The 15,892-nt window shown below is 35.3% G+C and overlaps 1 protein-coding gene across 1 annotated transcript; it reads left to right on the forward strand.

Moving 5' to 3' along the window:
• Positions 1-226: 226 nt before the first annotated feature.
• NEXN (nexilin F-actin binding protein) lies at positions 227-15,585 on the forward strand (the record flags this gene model as incomplete). Its single annotated transcript, XM_079536005.1, has 12 exons — positions 227-253; positions 1,370-1,561; positions 1,704-1,785; positions 1,871-2,019; positions 3,358-3,399; positions 4,544-4,738; positions 4,817-4,990; positions 7,560-7,745; positions 11,581-11,781; positions 12,925-13,146; positions 14,583-14,768; positions 15,214-15,585. 12 exons carry the CDS (start codon positions 227-229, stop codon positions 15,583-15,585), a joined length of 2,028 nt encoding a protein of 675 aa, XP_079392131.1.
• Between the last annotated feature and the right edge of the window lie 307 nt (positions 15,586-15,892).

Raw genomic sequence — 15,892 nt, forward strand, 5'->3', positions numbered from 1 at the left:
TTTTAATTACTGTTGCATACTTAGAACCTATTCATTTCTTCGTGAACCTCAAAGGACCAAATGAAATTGTGATACATCAGTTTCGGCCCATGCAAACTTATTTACAGGAAGATGGTCAAAGCATCATTTAAAAGGAAAAGAAAGGAATATAACTAGAACTGTCTCTTTCAGGTAGAAACTGAAAGCAATCTTAAACATACCAGGTGCAGAGCGGAATACCGTAACCATGAATGACATTGCACAGAAAACTGAGGTATGTACTAATTTTAAGGTAATCAAAGTAATATAGAAATTTACAACTGATGCTTGTAAATAGGGCAATTAAAAACAATTGTAAAATACAATTATCCTGCAAGTCTGGCTGTTATTGATTTTACCGTAAGACAATCGAAGGATGCTTGAGAGCAGCTTAAGGAAGATCACCTGATTTGATGAAATGTGGGAAATGTTCTTATTGGTATTAAAAATGAACGAAGAATGCAAAACTAAGCTAACAAAATATGAAGAAACTTCATGTTAGGGAAAATTCAGGCTAAAATATTATTAAAATTATTAAAATATTTCTTCTTGTGCCATGATACCACGAGTGGCAGGAACAAAAGCAAAACATCATTACAGTATCTGCTGTTGGTTTAGGTGGAAAATATGAAACAGACTTTCTTTCAGCCAGTTTTCTCAGCATAACTGTATTGACAACATTTCAGCAGTCACTGCAGTAAAAAGATGGAAAATGTAATACTGCAAAGCAGGTACTTCTCTTACTTAAGTATTGGCAAAGATGTGTTCATTACCTTTATCAGGATCAGATTCCTGCAAGCCGGGATCTTGACCCTTAACACCATAAAATCTCTGGATGAATTTCTCTGAATATTAAGAAAAGAAATAAGTATATAATATATTGGAGGTTTTAAATGAACTGATAGTACCATGTATTTAAAACCATTTACAGATGTGGAAGAGTTGCAGAACACAGGCGTGTTCTATTACACGTCTGCCTATTTATTTTAAATGCAGTCTTAGGGGTGTAGGACCTCTTTGAGTGCTTACGATTTCAATGCAACAATGCAAATCTATATATAATGTTTAAACCCATAGAAATAAAAAAAAAAGTGTGCATTTATATTTCTTGTATACTTACTTATGCGTCACAGTTTTTAAGTTTAATACAATGCCAAAGTTGTTTAGGATATTTCTGTATTTATTACTGTTTAGTTTTGAACAAATACTTAATAGATGATGGCTGGTGGCACAGAGTTCATAATCCCAAATGTACATTTATGTTCTTACATTCTTTCTAATCCAGTCTGCTTCTGTTCATCTGTTTCAACTTTCTTTTTCTTATCTTCATTTCTTCTATATCTTCATCAAGATTCTGCTTTCTTCATCTAAACCCGTCCAAAAGTCCTATGTGCCCAAGCTTCACAAGGGTGATGTAAAGGATAAATTTGAAGCTATGCAGAAAGCAAGGGAAGAAAGAAATCAAAGGAGATCTAGAGATGAAAAGCAAAGAAGAAAAGAACAATATGTTAGAGAGAGAGAATGGAACAGGAGAAAGCAGGAGGTTACTTTTCTTTGCAAATATTTTGTTATTTTAATATTCAGTATTGCACGTGAAAGTATTTTCACATTATTTAAAGACAGTATCATTGGAATTTCATTTAAGTTGTAAAAACTGTTTACTTTTTCTGTATTTCGTCAACCAGATGAAAGAACTGCTTGCATCTGATGAAGATGACGATACAAAGTCATCTAAGACAGACAAAGGTTATGTTCCAAAGCTAATAGGTAAGAGAGGCCAAAGTTTAAAGGCCACATAACCCACTGGGCAGGTATTAGATCTCGTTACTGAATTGTGTGTTTCATACCACAGGAACCGTTAAAGGCAAGTTTGCAGAAATGGAGAAGCAAAGACAAGAAGAAGAAAGAAAAAGAACAGAAGAAGAAAGAAAGCGCAGAATTGAGCAGGATATGATTGAGAAAAGGAAAATTCAAAGAGAATTAGCCAAAAAAGCACAGGAGGTATGGTGATCTGATCAAAATAAGGTATAACTGTAAATAAATCAGAAAAAGTTTTTGTACTCAGCAAAAGTACGCTTTAAGATTTCTGATAGTAGTGGTTTACATGGGAGATACTGAATGGGATGGAACTGGGGAAGAAAGTGAAGACAAATATTCTCTAAATAATCTTTAGGGTAATCGTTTTTTAAGCTTGAGTTACAGGCAGAAGCAGGCAGACATAAAATGTGGTAGGAGTAGAAACCAGGCACAAGCTGGGGTTTGTGTTTATAGTATTTACTAAATTAATCTGAAAATATTGCTTTTATTTATGAACCCTTACTTTAGGCAATTTTTGCTTATAAATAAGTGAGTACAGTTCAGTGATAGATAAACTGAGGCAAGGAAGAAGTAGGAAAATGACCTCATCAGGCAAGTATATGAAGGTACAAATAAACTAAAAATCAGGATAATTCAAGTCATGTTTTATTCCTTCGTCACTTTGTGAGCTGTCTCTGCATCCACACGTAAATAGACTCCAACTGTGCCTGTAGAGAAAATCTTGTCATTTGTAAAGTTTTGCACTGAGGCATCATATTAAATTCCATTTGTAAGTTTTCTTCAGTGCTGCAAATACTGCAGTGCAAGTAAACATTGAGATGATAACCAGGACCGTAAGATTTATTTATTTTACAAAAAGTTAGGAATATTTAATTTAGGTTGGGTTTTTTTTTCGTATGAAAAGAGGTTTGGCTTTTTGTAAGAAAAGAGAAACAGTACTGCAGGAGAACTCAGTTTTCAACAAGAACTTACATAGTCTTTTCTACTTTCAACATTGTTACATTGCCTGCTAAAAGTAGTTTTATCCAGCAAATATTTAATTTACTTTGAAGGACAGAATTATATATCATGGAGAATTTTAGAAAGAATGTTACTGTATAAAACTACCACTATTAAGACTCCAAATACAACAGACTTTTTGTTGGCAGCTGAGGGGAAGACAGTATCACTAAAATCAGAAATACTTTTGCTTTCATGTTTTTTGGTTTGTTTGTTTTGAAATGCAATTATGGAATGCTCACATGAAGAATGAACACCTAAAGCACTTTTCTCGGTTCATCACTGAAGTGTTAAGAATGCTGAAGCATGCTTTGTGTACGATGTCACGTTACCTGTTCCTCAACTTGCTAACCTACCCGAAATATTCCACCAAAGGCTCAGCCGTTACCACCTCTGTGAATTTAAGTGCTACATACATATCACTGACACACACACAAAAAAAATAAAAAATCCAGTTCTATGTTTGAAAATCTAAGGCAAAGAGCCAAATTAATGTAATCCTATGAAATTCTTATTTAATAGATTGATGACTTTAACAATACGGGAACTGAATCAGCAGCAGAGGTAATCAGCTTTTTTTTTTAAAGAAATGTTCACCTGCATTTTTATTCACTTTGCTTTATTATTGTAATATGGGCTGGGAGGAGTTCCAAAAGGGCACAAGTATTTCACTGCAGATCAACCAAGGACCTAAGAACTTTTTAAAGCATGCAGAAGTGTTTATCTGCACTTAAAACTCAGTTTATTTAAGTTTTAGAGCCTGAAGCGTGAATAATATGTTGAAGGGTTCAGAACACTTCAGATACAAATATTCAGAGCCACCACAATGATTTGAGGCATACTGACAATGATACTCTAAATGCTCTGGCTTTGGAAAGTATCATCATAAAGCTCTTTGCCTTAAGCTTGTCACTAAAAGGGGGTTCTGTCAATATACTGATGTTTGAACAGTGGTCTCAACTTGTTGGTAACTTTTTTTCCCCTCAAATGAACTCATTTAACACATGGGTTTCTATTTTAAATCTTGCAAACAAATATATGATTTCAAAAATCTAGGTTTGAAGGTCCAATCATCTGTCACCAACACAAAATCACATTCCTGTTACAGTTAAAAAAGAAAACAACGCACCACCAAAACCTATTACTTCTAAGTTATTTGACAGTGTCCTTGTTATTATGGTATCTAACTTAAAATAAATAAATTGGGTGAAGCATATTTTGGTATTTAATCATTAATCATTATCATTAATTTATGAAAATAATTTTGAAGCAGAGACACCCTTCGAAAGCAAATTAATCTGCTTGACAAAGAACAAACTTCTAGAACTACTACCTTATCCCAACCACTGTATCTCTCTTATATAGTAAGAAGTAGACTGCCACTACAATTCCTACACGTTCAAAATTCAACTTGTTCTTATCTTATTCCAATAATGAATACTTATAAGAAATAGTTAATGAAAATATATAAAGAAATGACACCTTGCCAGCAGTTGTGTTTTAGGTATAATTCAGTCTTGATGCTTTCAGATATTACAAGAAAATTAGTGACTGTCAGAGGCAGATAGTTTTATTCTTGTTAATACTCAGTACAAGTAATTATTTTGGAACTTTTGGTGCACACAGGTAAAAAAAAAACAACAGTTTAAGAATTAAGTTATCTAGAAGCCAAGCTTTATGAAAATATAATAAATATCTTTTTGGACAGGAAGGGGATGATTCGCTACTGGTTACAATAGTGCCTGTAAAACCCAACAAAACACCTGGGAAGATGAAAATAAACTTTGATGACACAGGAAAAGAAAGAGCAGAACAAAAAGGCAGACCAGATGAAGAAATGAAGCTTAAACATGAGGAACAAAACCAATTCCTTAAGGAAACGAAGTGCCTTTCATTTCTCACGGTAAACCGCTCATCTGAGAACATCTAAGCAATAAACATGTATTATCTAGAAGGCAACTACTTCATTTTTCTTATACAGGGTGAAAATCAGGTCAGTGAAACACAAGCATCTCTGTCACCTGGTAAGCTGAAAGTAACTTTTGAAGAACTTGAAAGACAAAGACAGGAAAACCAAAGGCGGCAAGCAGAGGTAGAAGCAAAACAGCGTTTAGAAGAGGAAAAACGTGCCTTTGAAGAAGCGAGGCAGCAAATGGTAAGTACATGTTTTGTGCATGTTGCAATAGAATTCTGATGGAGGATATGCCTTTACATCCACTCCTAAACCTGATTCTTATTGCTTAGCTCCATTTCAAGCTGAAAATTCTGTCACCACTAAGTTTTGAAATAGACGCTCTCATCTTGGTTCTAACTCACTAACCATACAGGTATAACTCTCTTATTTTAATAAAACAAGGAAGTTTTGTGTTATAAATTTGTTGTCAATATTATCACTTGTCATATCTGCACTTTGTAGTACCTTAAGCTGTATATCCTCAAGAAGAAAATTACTTTTCTGATTTGATCACAAAATTCATTTGTTTCAGTAAGCAATTTTTATGAAAACATTCTGTAATTGGAAAATGCTACTTCTTACTCCCACATTTATTTATAAATACAATATGTTATGTTTTTTTTTTAAATTTGTTTTTGTGAAGAAAAGGAAAGACAGGTTGGCTGTCTTGTAGGTAGCGGTGTGAATAACAGCGTACTACAAATTGCAAGATTCAACACCAAAACATCACTCAACTCCTGTTTCATGTAATTTGCAAAACTATTGCCAGTATCATAAGCCAGACTTATTTTAGTCCAACTATAAACAGACCTCACCATAGTTTGCTCTTCAGTCACACTAAAGGAATCACTTAGCGCTAGCTACGATAAGATACACCAGATGCTTCAGTACTGTATTTGCTATTTTGCTACACTCTATATGCAAAAGCTTTATTTTGAAGTTCTCTGTTTAAGTATCCTTCCTCTATACAGTCTCAAACATTGTGACTTTGTTCATTCACATACAAAGAAGTTTAATGAGTCTCGTTTTTTCATATTTCATGAGACCTTTAAACATATTATTTCTAGGAACTTCCTAATTTTAACTTCAAAAGAACAGTGTAACCATAAATTACCATTCTTAAACAAACAAGATCATTATATTGACTATATTTCAAAAACAAATTGCTGCTTGAGGGAAAAACAAAACAAATGAAAAACCAGCACAACACAGAACCTCCAGAAAGCTGAACTTCTGAAATTCCCAATTGGTCCAAACTGGGAGGGTTCTAAGCTCAGGCAGATGCCAAACCTGAAGTTAATACCCGCCTCACCCCTGCCTCTTGTCTTCTCTCTACCCTTGAAAAAAATTACCTAATCATTCCATAACAGTAACCTTGGCATTATGTCAATAATACTCATTTTTGTTTTCTTTCTGGAGTAGAGATATGAGTGAAAGAGAAAAGAAAATGAAGGAGAGGGAAATCTGTGAAGTTACTGTAGCCATTCTAATTGAAGTTTTCTTCACATCTCCCACCCTCATATATCTGTATTTATTAACCAAGTCATATAAAAGTCTGACAATTGAATTTACAAATTCAAAAGTAAAACAAGTCTCCCCTGTGGTCATTTTCTACTATGCAGTTATATCTGGTATCAGTGGTTGTCAAAATGTCAAGTAAAAAGTTTCCTTAAAGGAAGAGTTCAGCACTTCAATTCCTTAGATTCTTTTTTTTTTTTCTTTTCCCTTATGAGTTCCAAATAAAAGACCTCTGTAATTCCCTCAGCTGTCTACCCAACATACCAGGCTTGCTTGCAGTACGCAGATAGTTGGAGTATTAATACTCTTGACAGTTCCCAGTCAATTTCCACCATTAATAAATGAGACACCTCATGATATGCTCTGAAGATGGTTCATTCTTTTGTTCTTTGCTGCAGTTTGCAAACAATGGGTTTCTCTTGGCAGATAATGTTTACTGGAGATAAGAAATAATGAAATATCTCACTTCCCTTTCTTCAGTGATGATTAAATGTCTAAAAAAAAGAGAAACAAAAACGTCAGTCTGGATTCAAGATGTTACTTTAGTTTTGCTATAAAACTACAGCCTTCTTTCAAACTGCTAAGTGCATTGGTGAAAACTCAGTGGTATAAAAGTCAATGAAAATGATGTGAAGAAAGTGAATAGGGAGTGATTGTTTACAGGAAATAATCCAACCCTGAAACTATGAAACAGCTACTTAATTGTTTGTCCTTTTCCTGGTAAGACATCCTGCTTTGAAGTACATCTTGAAGTGATTTAAATAAATATGGAAGGGATATGGGATTCTGAAATATATTTCCTCTCTCTCTTTGCTGGTTAAAATGAAGTTTAAAAAGTTTCTTCTAGGAACCAAACCATCATATAGAATCAAAGAATCCTTGGAGTTGGAAGGGGCCTCTGAAGGCCATCTAGTCCAACTCTCCTGCAATGAACAGGGACACCACAGCTACATCACTCTGCCCAGGGCCTGATCCAGCCTCACCATGAAAGTCTCTATTTTTTCTCCAGGAGAAAAAAACAATTATAAAGAATCAGAAAGGAATTAGTGGAGTATTTATTATTCAGAATGGATACATAAACAAACAAACCAACCTTATCTCAGTATTACATATATATATAGTATATATATAAATTTATATTATATATTATATATTATAATATATAAATATATATTATATTTTATATATATATATATATATATATATATATATATATATTTTTTTTTTTTTCCCCTCTCTGTTTTCTCTATAGATAAATGAAGGTGGCCATGAAGAATCTGAAAATTCTGGTAGAGAATTCCGTCCTGGTAAACTTAGGCTCAGTTTTGAGGAGATGGAAAGACTGAGGAGAGAAGAGGAAAAGAGGAGAGCAGAACAAGATGCAAGAAGACGTATAGAAGAAGAGAAAAGAGCATTTGCTGAAGCACGGAAGAACATGGTATGATACTTTGTTTAGTATTTAGTTTATCATTTTCCATCAGTCTCCACAATGAAAGGGAAAAGTTTTAAATACAATCAGGTATATGCTCTAACTGTATTTATTAGTTTACCCTATGACTTACTAGAAGCTAAACTAATCAAGGTTCTCCATAAAAAATTATCAAGAAATTATCCTTCCTCAAAGCAAGCCTAGAAAAGATCTCAAATGAAAACCAGATGCTGTTTCCAACTGCTAGTACTATGCTAGGTGCAACAAACACGGAAAGCAGAGTATCTTCAGAAGGAAGTTTTTGTTTTTGGCTGGGTGCAAGGAAGAAATTCCAGTCTCCTTAGCTGCAGTTTTCCAAGTTAATCTCCCTACACTTTTTACTCACTTAAGTGTAATCATTGCCACACTAGTAGAATGCTCACTGCAAGTGCATATTCTGAGGTCATCTGTGGCCCTTGAGGAAGGAAAAAACGAAGAAGCTGAAGTCAGCTAATTGATGTTTTTATTGTATTTCATTACTTGTTCAGGGAAACAGAAAAGGCAACTTGTGGAATTTACTGATTCCTGTGATATATGATGATAGAATTTGAATTAAGATTATATCAAAGATAAATTTTCAGGGAGCAAAGACTGACACAGTGACATTGTTTGGAAGGAGAGACGGATGCCTAACATCAGAGAGTGGGAGCAGTAGTTCATACACAAAATTGCATAGAGTCTTTCACTGCTTATTCCAAGAAGTTCAAGTTTCAGCAGGCTTTTGGATATAAGCCAACTACTTTCTGGTGGATGCTAGGAAATACAGTGTTAAATTAGTCTAATACCAACTAAAATGCAAGCATTGTATTCTTCAAAACAAAGGGCAAGACGTACCACAAAAAGCTGTGGAGTAACACACATATCTGGCAATCTCTTCCTTCATCCCCCAGTGTGGCTCTACTGAAAGACCATCTGCATGCCTAATTCATTTTCTTTTTCTCCATAATTCAAGGTGATGCTTGTGAAGCAAATTAACACTTTGTATGGCTTTTAGTACTGTTAGCAGTGCTCCCTCTGGCTGAAAATTGGGCTGAAGACAAGACCTCTGCTTTGAAAGACTACCCACAAAATTACAATGTAAATTTATACCTGATTTTGTACTGGAAAGCAAATATTGAAAATGTCTGTGGTCTGTGCACACCTCTGAAGTGGGAGCACAGAACCTTAAGCCCCTGGAAAAGGAGTGCTACTGGATTTCTGCTATTATAATCTTTATGAAAAGTGAGCAGATAATTCAAAGAAAGTAAAGCAAAGACACAAACAGCAGAATGCCTTCTGTTTTTTACTGCTTTCTTCAGAATATTTTTTCTGCCTGTGTAACAAAAGCTTAAGCATTCCGGCAAGAAGAATCTCATTGATTAATCAAGGCTTAATCCATTTGATGCAGCACAGCCTGCAACTGTAACAGCAGACTTAAAGATGTTCACTACTCTAAAAAATTAACTGAAGATGTTTTTAACACACACGTGCTTGAAAAATTTTCTGTTAATTAGCATCCTGAAAGAATACAGTTTCCTTTACTTGGAACAGAAAATACAAGCATTATCCACACCTACACAATATAGCAGCAATGTACTGATGTGCTTTTTAGCATTTTAAGAACACATTAATCATCTCACTCAGAATTACTAAAACCTCGTGTTCATTTTTAAGTGTTTAAATTGTTGTTTTAGAACCTCTTCAGACTTTTAGTTCTTTTTGAAAAAATACACACAAACAGAAGTAGTAACACTGCTGCTGAAAACCACAAATACTACTCTACCTTCTTTTGCAAGGACCTCCCAATTTTACATTTTCTTCTGCTACTTCCATGCCTCCCACTATCAGCTTGATCCTTTTCAGACTCAAGCATTCATTTCTCTCCACTGTCAGTTGCTTTCCATTACTAACTATGTGAAGAACCTGTCTTCGTATGAACAAAAAGCTGTTCTATTTTGTATCAATCACTGGTTGCCCACTGAAAATTGGCTGGCAGAGCTGCACACCACTGCTGTTGCAGGACTCTTTCCCACAGCTCTCTGTTCCCATTTGTAGAAATCAAACCAGACCAAGCCACAGTCTCACGTATAATATTTACCAAGCTAACCACAAGGGTTTTGTGTATCACACAATTCAGCTGATATTATCCTTTCTCTTTTTTTCTCTTAAATCAGGAATAAGTTGGCTTACTATCCTTTCATTACTGGCTCAAAAGTCCAAACAGATGCAGTTGTTTGGTCATATGCACTTTTTTCTTTTTAAGTTCATACACAAATATGTTAATACATTTTGAATTAATGCTTCTTGCTTCATAAGCATACAAATTCATACACCATCAAAAAGAGACTTGCACAGCTCTTTATCAACTTAGCTGTAGTTATCTCCTAAAAAATATGCAGCTCTGCATTGTTTTCACTGAAGGAAATAGTTTACAGCTTCATTTTTTTGACTCCACTTCTCCATGACACAATTTCTACAACTATGCTTGTATTATGCAAAACGAATGAAGAATGGAAGGAATGGTGGGGCTGAAGTCCAACTGAAAGCTTACTCACAGGGAAAATTTGAAGGAAATCTATAGTGACTAAGAGTATTTGGTTGAGCCAAAAAGAACAACAACAAAAACCACAGAACAATTACTGAAGGATCAAATAAAAACAGAAACAGGCAAAATAGGTCAGAACAGCACTATGAACAAAGATGGCACAAGCAGCAGTAAAAAGTGCAAATTACGACAGCAGTAAGCAGCAATAAAGGAGAAAGGGAAGTACTAAAGCATCTTAATGTGCATATATATATATATTTAATAAAGTTAAAACACTTTCTCAATTGAAAGCTTTGATCCATTAATCCCTTCTAGAATTTGGATGATGGCTCCTGTTAGGAATGTCCAGAATTTCAGGCAGACTGGGCTCCACAATGTTTGCCACAAGACTTTTCAAACATGCACTGACTCAATCATGCCAAAAGCTGTTACTTTTGTGCAGTTCTGGATCAGTATTTGACCTCATCTCACACCTTACAGACTGCTCTTGTTGAGAAAGTCTCTATCAGTGTGACAGGTTTACATAGTTACACACGCAAGTAGACTCACATAGGTTTTTACCTAGAATTCGTTTTCCTATGCAACTCAGATGGCCATGCTATCACCCCTGCTTTAACAAGTACAGTGGAATCAAATACTTGTTTCTAGATTTCCTGCTTTTGGAAGTAATTAAGAAGTGCTTTTCTGGGGGCCGTACTATCCTTTTATAAATTGGTCACAAAAAGAAGCCATCTTCTCATGCAGAATGATCATTAATGCCCAGCCAGGCTGTGCAGCCTGAGAAAAGGACAGGGAAACAAGGAAATCCTCACTACAATGAACTGGCAACATGATTTTGTATCTTCCATTTGTGCATAAGTTTCTCACAGAAAATTCTTCTCAATTATACATATTAGCAATAGTGGTATCAAAGAAATATAACACAGTTTGCTAGAAGAAAGACTACAGATACTACAGTGTTAAGGGCAATGCCATTTAGACAAATACTTCATTTAAGGACAGCCTGTGGAATGAACAGGAATTTACAGCTTTGAGTCCCAAAGCTGCTTTTAGAGGACACACTCTCCCATCATCTTGTAGAAAAGACTGCATTTGTACGAACACCTTCATCTCCATTATAAAAAGTTTAGTGTTGTAGTAAGAAAGAAGAAAACCCCCAAACACTTTCCTTCTCAAAACATGAGACCTGTGCTCCATTCCTGCATCTCACTGCTCTGTGGCAGAACACTTGGATATTTCCTCCCAAGTCCCTCCGCCATTAACGATCTGAATTTCCAGCAGGTGCTGGATGATGATGAATCACCAGAAATGTTTAAAACATTTTCTCAAGAATCTCTCATCCCTGGTAAACTGGAAATCAACTTTGAGGAGATGCTGAGACAAAAGATGGAAGAAGAGAAGAGACGCACAGAAGAGGAGCGTAGGCAAAAGTTGGAAATGGAAAAGCAAGAATTCCAGCAGTTAAGACAAGAAATGGGAGAGGTTTGTACATCAAAAGATGTGTTAAGCATGCTCTGAAGAAAAATACAATGTTCAGAGTTCAGAGTTCAAGATTTTAACTGGGAGTTCCTTTTTAAGGGATTTTAAAATCAATGCTTCTGTATTATGTGAAAAGAATGAAAATCAAAAATATCTTTTTATAATGTTGCAGTCATTTAATTAGTGATCTACCTACTAAAAAACCTGTATCCCCTTGATACTCTTAAAGTAAAAACAATTTCAAATTTGTCCTTTCAGCATTTTATTTTAGTTACCTGCAAATTCTTCTGTGTTAATAAAATGAATACACTGTCTTTCCAACCCAGGGAAAATAGAAACACCTAGATTCAAAGTTAAAAAATGAAAATGAAAAAAAAACCAACAACCCAAAAACAAAAACAAAAGAACAAAATTCCTGCCCTGTTCAGGGGAATGCGGTGTTAAATAATTTGGAGAGAATTACAGTGACCTCAAGTTGTTTCTAGTGAGTGTATCAAGGATTTGTAGGCTGTCACAGCTGATTTTAAGAATCACACACAGAATTCGCCTTGCATACCAGATGACTAGAACATCACATTCATGAAGCATACACCAATTTGATTTGGTTGTGGGTGGTAATTTTCAGAATATGATTCCCTTTTGAATATTAGGGAATGACTTTTTTTTTTTGTAAGCAAAGCTAAAGCAAGTAATAAAAGCCTGTGGGCTTTTCAAGTACATTTTGCATGCTGGGGAACAAGACAGACAACTGAAATATATTCTCTTACTGCCTTCAGAGGTCATGAAGTGATAGAGCACAATATAAACAATTACAGCTGCAGACACAGTTTGACTACAGTGTCCAGAAAGGTCACTTCTTTTACAGCTGTGACATCCTGAAATCTCATTTGTTTTTTGTTTTTTTTTTTTCCTGTAAAACCAGAGAAGACATTTTAAAATTAAAGCTTAAAGATGCCATAAACTCAGTATAGTCCAGACCACACTGAGAGAAAAGTTATTGGGGGGGAAAAGATCTTCAACTTGAAATAAATCCAAGCTAAAAGAATTGTTCAAGTACTTAAAGTTACACCAATCTGTGGGGAGAACAGGTAGTGAAAATAGCCAGGATATATTTTCTATCTGATATGTTCTGTTATTTCTAAACAGCTGGAAGAGGAGTCTGAAACTTTTGAGCTAAGCAAAGAATATGAAGAGTTAATAAAGCTAAAAAGAAGTGGTTCTATTCAAGCGAAGAATCTGAAAAGCAAGTTTGAGAAAATAGGACAATTATCTCAAGAAGAAATACAGAAAAAGATTGAAGAAGAACGAGCCAAAAGAAGAGCAATGGATGAAGAAATAAGAGAAAGGGAAGCTGAGAAGTTTCAAGAGGTAATTTGTGTTCTGTATGGTAATGATTTACTTAACTAGCACAACTGATAGTACTGGGCAATACTACTGCTTTCACCAAAATTTGCTGTATTTCCAACATGATTCTGTCCTTACTTCTCTGTTCCCTTCTTTGGATGTATGATGGTGGCATCTCTAAGAGAAACTGCACCAGTTTATCATCCATCATTTGCACTCAAGCAGACGTGTTTTTCTGCTCACACTTCAATTCAGCACTTTAACAAACTGCTGGCCTGAGGTGCTGAAACATGCTGACTTTTGAGTCTGTTCTATTAATGGTCATGCAAGTTGCTGCTCCTTCTGAACTCTAATTCGCTCTCCACCAGATAAATCAAAGCCCCATGCTGAGGCTTTAATATCTGCAATCATTCACTTCAGTATCAGTTCAGAACTTCTTAAACTTTTCATTTAACGAGTGACACTAACATTTCTATAAGGTCAACAACCTGCTTAAGTGTTGAAGCCAGAACAGCATGACATAAAAGTGACTGAGCACTTAGCATTGCCCCAAGAGGGTATGCTACTTACGTGGGAAAGTAAAATCTCTAGAAAATATTTTTCTAATACATTTGAAATCACTTTTGCAAATATTTTGTATTTCTATCTTCTCCCCTCCCTCATCTACTCTACAATAATTTTCTGTGATCATTAAGCTGCTTATTTTCCAAAAAATGGAGCAAATGCCCAGCTAAAAAAACAATCCACAGAGTAGATAATTTAATTGGGAAGGCCTGCTTTTCATCGCCACAAATAAAAAGGCCAATAAGCACAAATAAGAACTTGTACAAGCAAATCAGCAGTGACTTGTAAGACACCAGCTGACTGCACAATGCGAAGAAAGGTTCCATATCTCTAGTATGTGACAGTAAGAGAAAGCAAGTATTCCAATTACCATTTCTATACTTCACAAAAACCCTGCATTTTTCTTTTCCTTACCTTAGTTTAACAGTTTATCATCTCTAATCCAGAGCTACAGCTGTAGCCAAAGTTATTTCTATTGCGTTACTACAACATACTGCTATTAAAGTGCCATCGAGAATGGGACATCATAAGAAACATCTGAATTCATAGTACAGACTTCTATCTGTACAATACTTTGTTTCTTGAATCCATACCTTGCAGACTTGAGCAAATTTTTTTAGAAAAACTTGTAATTGAAATATTAGACTAAGGTTCATCAAATGAAATGTTTTTGGTAATTTTTAGGGGGAAAAAAACCCACCCATCTCAGAACCTGAGAAATTATTAAGAGACTTCATTTTAAATCCAACATTAACAAATCTGAGGGGAGAAAAATAACCAAGAGGACTCAGGGAGGGTTTGCACAGTTTAATTTACTGATGTATTAAACTAATACTATCGCTGTGAACATTTAAAAAGTAAAACATGAGTATCTCCTATTTTTTTTTCCCCCCAAGGATGACGAGGTAGATGTGAGACCAGCCAAGAAATCTGAGGCTCCATTTACTCATAAAGTAAATATGAAGGCACGTTTTGAGCAAATGGCAAGGGCTAGGGAAGAAGAAGAACAGAGGAGAATTGAAGAACAAAAATTACTCCGCATGCAGTTCGAACAAAAAGAAATTGATGCTGCATTACAGAAGGTAGAGATTACAAAGTACCTTTTCTTCAGTCCTCAATGTCATTTAACTTGGCTTCTGATTACCACTTCTGGCATTGTAGCCATCAGTATAAAATGAGCATTATACTTATATAAATTACTGTATTTGTGTAATTGCTTTTGAGTTAATATTTTGAAGAGCATGAGAAATATGTTGGAAGGAACCTGCAGTTTCCTTTGAATATTCTGAAAATGCAATCACTATTCATGCCTATACTTTCCCCTAAGACACCAACCATACCAGCTACATTAAAACAAAGTTTAGACAGCACTTGCTGCTTGTTCCACATTCAGAACGTTGTTTTCTAGCATGGATAGGCATCTCCCCTTCTTAAAAACAACAGCTTTTCTGTAATCAACTACATGTTACTAGCAGTCGTGCTGCTATTGCTACTCTGAAAATTCTAAACTGGATTATTTTAAAACAGAAAAGGGAAGAAGAAGATGATGATGAGGGAAGCGTTATTAATGGTTCTACTTGTGAAGATGAGGAAGATCAAGCTCGATCTGGAGCTCCCTGGTTCAAGAAGTCACTGAAAAACACATCAGTTGTTGATGGTGAGCCAGTGAGATTTACAGTTAAAATTACTGGAGAACCAAAACCTCAAGTCACATGGTGGTTTGAGGGGGAAATGTTGCAGGACTCTGAGGACTATCAATATATTGAAAGAGGAGAAACCTATTGCCTTTATTTGCCCGAAACCTTCCCAGAAGATGAAGGTGAATATATGTGTAAAGCAGTCAACAACAGAGGCACATCTGCTAGCACCTGTATTCTCACCATTGAAAGTAAGAGTTAGTATTTTAATTTGCTTAAATCTCAAATGCTCTTCTTGTATCTTTCCTATTATGAAAAATCTATTAATCTCTCTCTTAACCTTTTTATTTTCTAGCTGATGACTACTAATGCTCTACTTTAGCTGGAATCTTTCTTCCCCTCAAAACTTTCTTACTGCATCATCTCTTTTTCTGATGGGGCCAACTAAAGAAAACAAGGATATGCATTGTCATTCCTGCATCAGATATGAATAACCTTCAAGTTGTGCATCCAGGTTCCTTGCTCAGTACAGAATTTAGTATGGCAGGCTAAAAAGAAGGAATCAATGT

This window comes from Tetrao urogallus (genome assembly GCF_951394365.1).
Source record: "Tetrao urogallus genome assembly, chromosome: 5".
Taxonomy (NCBI): domain Eukaryota; kingdom Metazoa; phylum Chordata; class Aves; order Galliformes; family Phasianidae; genus Tetrao; species Tetrao urogallus.